This window comes from Babylonia areolata, chromosome 7 (genome assembly GCF_041734735.1).
Source record: "Babylonia areolata isolate BAREFJ2019XMU chromosome 7, ASM4173473v1, whole genome shotgun sequence".
NCBI classification, from domain to species: Eukaryota; Metazoa; Mollusca; class Gastropoda; order Neogastropoda; family Buccinidae; genus Babylonia; species Babylonia areolata.
In genome coordinates, this window is record NC_134882.1 from 3,334,869 (window position 1) to 3,344,248 (window position 9,380).

The 9,380-nt window shown below is 40.4% G+C and overlaps 1 protein-coding gene across 1 annotated transcript; it reads left to right on the top strand.

The window, feature by feature from the left end:
• Window positions 1–3,560: 3,560 nt before the first annotated feature.
• LOC143284128 (beta-1,3-galactosyltransferase 4-like) lies at window positions 3,561–9,208 on the top strand. Its single transcript, XM_076590783.1, has 2 exons — window positions 3,561–3,681; window positions 6,868–9,208. The coding sequence occupies exons 1-2, from the start codon at window positions 3,659–3,661 to the stop codon at window positions 8,384–8,386; spliced, it is 1,542 nt and encodes a 513-aa protein (XP_076446898.1). The 5' UTR covers window positions 3,561–3,658; the 3' UTR covers window positions 8,387–9,208.
• The last annotated feature ends 172 nt before the right edge of the window (window positions 9,209–9,380 follow it).

Here is a 9,380-nt window from a genome sequence, read left to right on the forward strand (position 1 = left end):
AACTGTGCTTTACTCATCTCCCAAATGGGGCATGGACTTACTGTTTTCTGCGTGTCTGCATTATCTGGATTAATTTCGGACTTTTGGAAAAGGTTTGACACAAACGTGCCAATTGGTGTTTGATAAGATATCGTTTTAGCTCTTTTTGGGAAGTTGTATTCAGATGTAATTCTTACTTCCTCCGATGTAAAATTTTCAGTTGTTGAGCTTCTCAATACGTATTTAGCACATGCCAGGTTTCGGTATTCATCCAAAGGTAATTCTCCTATTTCTTTATATGTTCCGAGGGTTGATGCGTGGAAAGGTACGCCAAGGGCAAGTCTATATGCTTTACAGTCAATGCTTTGAAGTTTCTTTAACAAATACTTTGGAGCATTGAAAAAGACTTCTTGTCCATACGATAGTTTGGATCGAATAAGTGATGATGATAAATGTTTCAATATCGTTGTATCTTGTCCCCAGTACTGTTTACTTATAACTTTGAGCAAGTTTAAACATTTTCTTGCTTTTGCTATTATATATTCGATATGGGCATTCCAAGCTAGTTTTGAAGTAAGCATTAAGCCTAAAAAATTTATCATATCTCTGTATTGAATGGGCTCATTTTCAATTTTAAATGTTGGTAACTCTTCTGGATTATTACCATTGTTAAAAAGCATAATGTGAGTTTTTTCTGCTGATAATGTAAGACCATTATCGACAATATACTTATTCAGTTTATCTATTTCTCTTTGGTATGTTTTCTTAATATAGTTTAATGCCTTTTTTGATGTATTTCTTTTCATAGTTACATTCATCCACATACATATATCATCTGCGTATTGCACTAGGATCACGTCTTTTGATAAATGTTGGGATAAGTCGTTCAGCAAGATGTTAAATAGAACAGGGGCAATAACAGAACCTTGTGGTAATCCCATGTGAAGAGTCTTAGGATTTGAGTATGTATTTCCAACTCGTACTTGTATACGTCTTTTAGTCAGGAAATCTTTGATATAATTATAGAGACGCCGTGAAAAGCCAACAGATTTCAGTTTAAAGAGTAACTTTGCATGCCAAACTTGATCATAGGCTTTCTTTATATCAAAGAAAGTTGCAAGAACGTTTTTTCTTCTAGCAAATTGTTGTTTTACATGTGTTGTAAGTTTAACCAAATTATCAATTGCAGATCTGCCTCTCTGAAAGCCCGCTTGATTAATTGGGATAATTCTATTTTTATGGCAATAGTACATCAGTCTTCTCAAAATTATTCTTTCCATCAGCTTACCAGTATGTGATGTTAGCGCAATTGGCCTGTAACTGTTCTTATCTGTTTTACATTTTCCTTGTTTATGGACTGGTATTACAATAGACTGTTTCCATTGTGCTGGCATTAAACCATCAATCCAGCACTTTTGAACAAGCTTAAATAACAAAACAACAAAATTTTCTGGTGAGTGCCTAAGCATCTCATTTGAGACCGCGTCAAGTCCTACAGATGTTTTCTTTTTAGGGAGGGATAGTAATGCGTCTTTAACCTCACTGAGTGTGAGTGGAGCATTGATGTATTGACTGTTATCGGGACTTGGATCTGTATAATCACTTTTGCTCTCTTCTTCGGTTCTGTGTTTACTCTTTTTAGGCGAAAGACCTTCCAATCGCATAGACTCTGAGAACATTTCCACAAATGTTTCTGCTTTCTCTGCACTGGACGGGAATTCTTTGTCTTCTATCTTAATTGGGCAAGATGGCAAATTTATACCTTCTTTCTTTTCACTGAATTTTTTCCAGACCTTTTTAGTATCTTTATGACTGGATATCTCATTATTACAGAATGAGGACCAATATTGTCTTTTAGCCTGTGCAATGATCATGTTACTATAATGGTTTGCCCTTTTCTTTTCAATAAGATTTTCTTGTGACTTGTTTTTCATATAAATTATAAACTTCATTTTTTTATCATTTACTGCTGCTTCACAGGCTGGCGTCCACCAAATATTTCCTAAATGCTTGTTTGATTTAAGTGAATTACATTTTGGGATTGATATATCGGCGGCTTGTAATATGGTATCAGTAAAGAAAGAATATAAATTATCTATATCCCCAGTGTTTACGGACTCCGTGTTTTTGCAAGCAAGCATACTTTCGAATTTCTCCAAATCAGCATCTTTATAGTTATACTTTGGGACTTTGTCTTTTTGAACTTCCGTATATCTTTCAGTTCCATTTAAAGTCATGATGATCGGTAGATGATCACTTCCCAGTGTATCTTTATGCGTTGTCCATTTACATTCATGATACAACGTAGAAGATATGAAAGAGAGATTTATTGCAGATGCCCCGTGAGTTACAATATCAGGGATTCTGGTAACGCTGCCATCATTTAAAAGGCTTAAGGAAGAATCAACATTTTCTACAAAGCGGTTACAAGTAACTGATACACAATCTTTGTCCCAAAAAGGTGAATTGGCGTTAAAATCTCCCCCTATCAGCCATTTTTCATTATCGTGAACATTATGTAACCATTCCGTATTAAGTTCGTTTGGTCCTCAAGGTAAATACACAGAGACGACACGAAGAGTAAGGTGATCACTGAATTTAACACGTGCTGCGCATGAATGGAAATCAGGAGTAGAATTTGGTGCTGGTGGACAGCATACACTGTACTCTGTCCCTTCTTGGATATATATGGCTGCACTAATTTTTGTGGCAGTGTCAACCTGCTGGTGCACAGGTGGGTAATAATAACCTGGAAGCTTGGGTATGTTATTCTTCTTCACATTTAGGGATTGTAATATAAGCGTTTGGTAATTATAGTTTGCGAAATGTTGGATGAGATATGGCAAATTTGTGGAAATAGATCTAGCGTTCCACTGCATGATCTGGATTGAACGTTTGCGGATGGGGGGCATTGTGAAGGAGGGTATATGTATTGGAAAAAATAGATTAAATAAAATTTATAATGTCTTATGGCACACGCAAAACAACAACAACAACTACTACTACAATAAAAATAATAGTCAGCTACTTAGACGAATGTTCACAGTTATAAACCGATTTTCAAACAAGAATAAAGAAAGACTAGAAACTAACTAGGAACAAAGAAACTAACAGATAAAATGTTTAACACCAAATTATGTAAGGAAAAACGTTAATGACTGTACAGGCGAAGTGTAGAAAAAGTACTCAGCAGAGCTCCCTCTGTGGTGCTGGTGACTGAAACAATCAACTGGTTGTGGCGATAACAGTTGACGGAAATGTCAGAACAAAGGCCAGTCTGTTAGCATGTCGTATCTGTTGTACCACTCGTGGCAAGGATGGACGGAGTGCGTGCGTGTGTGCGTGCGTGCGTGCGTGTGTGTGTCTGTATCTGTGTGTGTGTGTGCGTATGTGTCTGTATATGTGTTTGTGTGAATATTGGTGTGTGCGTTTGACAGTCCTGAAGCATACGCATTTGCACGAAAATGGTGGTCTTCTGTGAGTGCCTGTCGGCCCCTCCCCACCCCCACTCCCCACACAGCCCCTCTTTGTTGTACTCCTAGTTTTTCTAAATCCTGGGGCACGAGTCGACAGAGGAAAAGCACACACACACACACACACACATACACAGAGACACATACATCGACACATATTTGCGCGCGCACACACAGGAACGAATACATGCACAAATCGACACGGTATGGCTCTGCTTCGGTTTTTAAGGTGAGGAATTTACAAGTGCATGTTTGATTTCTTTACTCTCTTTTTTCCATGTGTACAACCTTAGGACTGGTTGTTGTTTCATGTATACATGTTAAAAAATGTATATGTATGCATGTTCATTTATCTTAACTGAAAAAGTCCTAGGTGAGGAGAAAGGCTGTCACTATGTGCTGAAGGAAATGTAAATTTATTGATTCATTTTCAATGCAGTTTCACCTTCTAGTTTCAGAGAGGTTTTCCCCCACATGTTTATCAGTTTTACTGCTGAACTTTTTGCAATTCTAATGACATTACATTACCAAGGAAGCTTCCCCCCAGAAATACTGCAGATTCTTTTTTGACTCATTTGTGTAAACAAAGTGAGTCTATGTTTTAACCCGGTGTTCAGTTCTCTCTCTCTCTCTGTCTCTGTGTGTGTGTGTGTGTGTGTGTGTGTGTGTGTGTGTGTGTGTCTGTGTGTCTGTGTGTGTCTGTGTGTCCATGGTAAACTTTAACATTGCCATTTTCTCTGCAAATACTTTGTCAGTTGACACCAAATTTGGCATAAAAATAGGAAAAAATCAGTTCTTTCCAGTCATCTTGTTTAAAACAATATTGCACCTCTGAGATGGGCACAAAACAAACAAAACAAAAAACAACAACAAAAACAAACCCGGCACTTTGATCAAAAGCAGTCATTTTTATTATTTTTTGTTCAAACAGAAACTTCTTTTGCTAAGCATGGAAGTTATATTTATTTTGCATCTCTTTGCTGCAGATAGTAAAAATGGGAAATTAATCTATAATTAATGCTAGGGGCCTGATCTTTCTCATCTTAAACATTACATTTTGAAATTATACTCAATACATAAAAAGCTTGTGTGCTTTACTCTCAGTGTACATGGCTACATATTCAATGCGCGTGCTCATATATTCTTCGCGAACGCGAACGACGCCATTTTGTTTCAAGTTGTTGACCTGCCCGTTCAATCCTATATTCAATCGACAATACACGATAACATGTGATGGAAAGTTGGAGAAGGAGACCGTTAAATATTTATTCAGAGGTGAACGCCTCATCACTTACTGGATTATGCCCCAAACTGCCATAAAAGTATCCACAGAATCAGTCGAAATTCACAGTTAAAAATAATAAACCATGAGAGTTAATAGGTGAAACGTAAAAATTTCCAGTCTTGATTTTTCTCAAAATGAAGTCCTTTTCACTTCATACGACGTTTAGAAGTACTTGTACTTGGATCTACATGTTATTAGTTTAACAAAATACTCAATTTTCATATCAACTTTAAAACTATGTAACTAGAATGAACATAAAAGAGAAATTGAATCGACCGTGTCAACCGGGTATATATAAACTTGTACATCTATCTAGATCCAGAGAAAACGCCTAAATGTTGCAGTGTGATTGCGGCGATAGCCACGTCTCCTTTACCGTGGACTTAAAAAGAATTTTTAATTGCCCTTAAAGATTTTTGGAATGCCCAAGATACACCAGAATAATGTGATTTAAACAGCGTTCTCATTGCGAATACCGCAATCGATTTATCGCCCTTTAAAAAAGCATGTTTAGATATTATATATTTGAACGTCAGTTAAGGAGCCACGATAGTGTAATGGGTAAAACAGTTTCTTCTCACCCGAACACGCAGGGTTCGAATCTGCCGTTAGGACTTTTTTTTCTTTTTCTTTTAACCCGAAGCTTCATAATAACAAATACAGAACACATTTTAACGATTAGATTAAAAAAAAAAAAGTGTATCACAAGTGAGTCTTGAAGGCCTTGCCTCTCTTGTTTTGCGTTGATTTAAAATTCAGAATCAGTACTTCAAGCTTTTGAATCGTTAAGATTACAAGCATGATCGGAAATTATGTTAGAAATAAGCCATTTGATTCACTTTCTTTGAATTAGAGGCACATAGAACTTTCAGTTGGATACAATCTCATTGTTCTTTTTACCACAATGATAAGGTTGACATTGCTGCGAAAAGGGGAGCAAAGAAAAATATTCTATCTAAATGACATACAAGTTCGTCTGAGTCTACGAGAATGTTTGTTGTTTTTTGTTCGTTTTTATTTTTCATTTGTTTAAATTCAAGTTTCCAATTTTGATTGGGCATATACAGTTAACATAGGAGCTCAAATACATTTATAGGATAAGAATGGGCAAATAAGCGAAACATGAAAAAGGTGAAAAACACATGGTGACATACATATACAGTGAGATTAGGTACTGCAATTTAAAAGAAAAACATATCATTTGAATATACCATCAAATATGAAACACACACACACACACACACACACACACACACAGAGCCATTACATCTAAAATAAATATTTTCCATCTACCATAACACAATATGTACTTTCTTTACCCGACAATAAACCATTTAAAAATGCATCATTAATTCACACGAAAGCATCCTGGAGTTTTACACATTACAATTTGAGTATCTTAACGGTTAATGAACATGTGTTACATATTGGTTTCAAACAAAGGTAAATATGCTAACCATTTTGACTTGAAACTGTTTCACATGTGACCATTGCCTTATTCTTCTATTTTGTATCTTGAGATAACATGATTTTGAAATGAGTGAATATATGGTAGTCATTTGTCTAATTGACATTTGTATATAGAATAGAATATGTTTATTACCAAGTGTACCGGGGTCACAAGGAATATTGGGGGAGGGGGGGTGGAGCGGCGGGGTGGGGGGGTGGGGGTAGTACATAACAAGATACGAACATAAATTGAAAATCAAACACAAACACAGATACAGTAGAAATTAGACTACACACAAGTGTGTATCAATATTAAAACTTGTGCATATATACATCTTCCCCAGGAGGAATAGCTAATCAGATTGAGAGTATTAGTCTTTCACAAAGACAGTAAATAACTTCCCATTACAATGGAGAAACCACTGATCATACAGCTCTGCCTTTGCTGTTAGCTTATGTCAATCTCTCTCTCTCTCTCTCTCTCTCTCTCTCTCTCTCTATATATATATATATATATATACTGTTTGTGTATCTCTTTATCATACATACGAAAGTGTGTGTGTGTGTGTGTGTGTGTGTGTGTGTGTGTGTGTGTGTGTGTGTGTGTGTGTGTGTGTGTGTGTGTGTGTGTGTGTGTGTGAAAGACACCCTTGGATTTTGAATGTGTGTGTTTTTGTGCAGGAAGACAGAACGACAACTGTGTCTGGTGTTGCTGACCACATCTCTCACCGTTAACATCCTCCTTCTCTCCCCCTGGTTGACCCCAGGACCCATGGCCTTTGAATACCCCCAGGTCGACGACCCCCATGACCCTGCCGGTCAGCCTGACCCCGTGGGTTCCACGAGAAAGGTGTCTCGTCATCTTGTGCCCAAGCCGGGAGACACGGCAGGAGAAGGGTTCCTGCAAGGTGCCGGACTGGCGGCAGAGGAGTCACCCAGCAGGGAGCTTCTGGACCCCCAGCCACGGCAGGCAGAAACCATGGACGGAGAACCTCCACGTGGTGCCGAAAGGCTGGCGCCTGAGCAGGACAAGCCAGCCCATGAACCTCTCTCTCGTCCTCACGCACAGCCGGTAGAAACAATGGTTGAAGAACCTCTGGATGATGCCAAACTGATGGAACCTTATCGAAAGGTGACTGAAAGAATTACGAAGAATGGCACGGAATCTTTCACACCTCGTGAACTGGTTCCAAAACAAATGCCGAAACGGACAGTTTCGAATGACACCGCCGCAAGTTTGGCCAAGAAGGGGACACGTGTGGAGCAGGTGATACACAGTCTGCAAGTCTTCTCCGATGAGGCACCTCTCAGGAAACGTGCGCCATACTTCACCCCTCGGCGGAAAGTTCAGACGTCTTTTAAACCTGAGATCCTCATTGATTCTGTCCGCTGCCCTCCGCGCGGTCCCTACCTTTTGGTGCTGATTCCATCCGTGGACGTCAACGTCAAGGCTCGACAGGCCATCCGTAGTACCTGGGCCAGCCCGGCCTACGGAGCTCTGTGGCCCCATGACGCCAGAAACATCACCTCCCTGCTCAAGGTGGTCTTCTTCCTGGGGGCGAAGAACGAGGGACAATCAGCAGGTCTCGCACAAGAATCCAGAACGTTCCAGGACATCGTGCAGTTGGACTTTCAGGAATCCTATCGAAACCTGAGCCTCAAGATCGCCTTGGCTGTGGAGTGGAGCGCCGCCTTTTGCCCTGGTGCCGGTCACGTGATGAAGGTAGACGAGGACACGCTGGTGAACTTGCCGCTCTTGCTGGACTTGCTGAGGCACGTGCCGCGTGTGGGATCGGCTGGATTCGTGTTGGGCTTTCACCATCATCAAGAACGACCCCCTGTCCGCCGCACGGGCAAATGGGCGGTGCCTAAGCAACTGTACAGTCTCTCGCGCTTCCCCCGCTACCTGTTCGGACATTCCTACATCATGTCTTCAGGGGCTGTGAGAGAGCTGAAGGCGGTGTGGCGCTACATGCCTCTGGTGCCCAATGAAGACGCCTTCCTGACCGGCATTCTGGCCAAGGTCGCCGGAATCACTCGCATCCACAATGACTGGTTCGCCAGAAAGAACCACAATCCCAGGAAGGAGCTGGCTCATGGTTGGTCCATCAGCCAGACCGGGTTTAAACCTTACTGGAGGCTTTACGACATGTGGGAGATGGTGAGGGAGGCGTATGGTAAGGGAACTGTTGCTGACTGATTTTTTTGGTTTTCATTATTTTTTGGTTTGTTTGTTTCAATGCTGCTGACAGATTTATGTTGTTTGTTTCAGTGTTGCTGGATGATTTTTGGCTTTGATTTATTGTTTACTTCGTTTTTCGTTGTTTCTCCCCCACCTTTTCCTCTACTGCTGTCCACCATCAACATTACCGTGCATTCTCCTACTTCTTCCTGGTTTCTGTTTCTTCTTCATTATCGTCGTCGGCTTTTTGGTATTTTTTCTCGTTCTTCTGTGAATCAGGCATACAGTCCCTTGGTACCTTGAACGGTGTTTGTATCAAATTTAGACCTACAACTGGGAACACCCCAAAACAGGAAAGATCTAGACCTACAACTGGGAATAGCCCAAAACTGGAAAGATCTAGACCTACAACTGGGAATAGCCCAAAACTGGAAAGATCTAGACCTACAACTGGGAATAGCCCAAAACTGGAAAGATCTAGACCTACAACTGGGAACACCCCAAAACTGGAAAGATCGTAAGTCAACTCAGAATACCCCAAAACTGGAAAGATCGTAAGCCAAGAATGTGGAAAAATATCGGTGGCAATGCTCATCTTTGTGGGATTCCCATGTCAAGTGACCTCTAGTTAAAGTAAGTATTTCCTACGTTTGTTTCGATTACTCCGCTCCTTAAAAAAAAAAGCTTTGAAATAATTAGATATGCAACTTGTGAGTGAGTGTGTGTGTGTGTGTGTGTGTGTGTGTGTGTGCGTGCGTGCGTGCGTGAGTGTGAGTGTGTGTGTGTGTGTGAGTGTGTGTGTGTGTGTGTGTGTGTGTGTGTGCCAAAGAACGCTGCAACAGAATGCTAATTTTTATTTCGCAATAAACCAGTGCTGGTCTCATGAGGTCATGAGGTATTTGTGTGTGTGTGTGTGTGTGTGTGTGTGTGTGTGTGTGTGTCTGTGTGTGTCTGTGTGTGCACCTGCGTGCGTGCTTGTATGTGTCAAAAGTCATTATCCCGCTCAGCATTG

Bases quoted from the DNA above. Each gene is read 5' to 3' on its own strand.
- LOC143284128 (XM_076590783.1), top strand. From the start codon at position 3,659: ATGGCTCTGCTTCGGTTTTTAAG. The intron at 3,682-6,867 runs GTGAGGAATTTA...GTTTTTGTGCAG, and splicing joins GCTCTGCTTCGGTTTTTAAG to GAAGACAGAACGACAACTGT.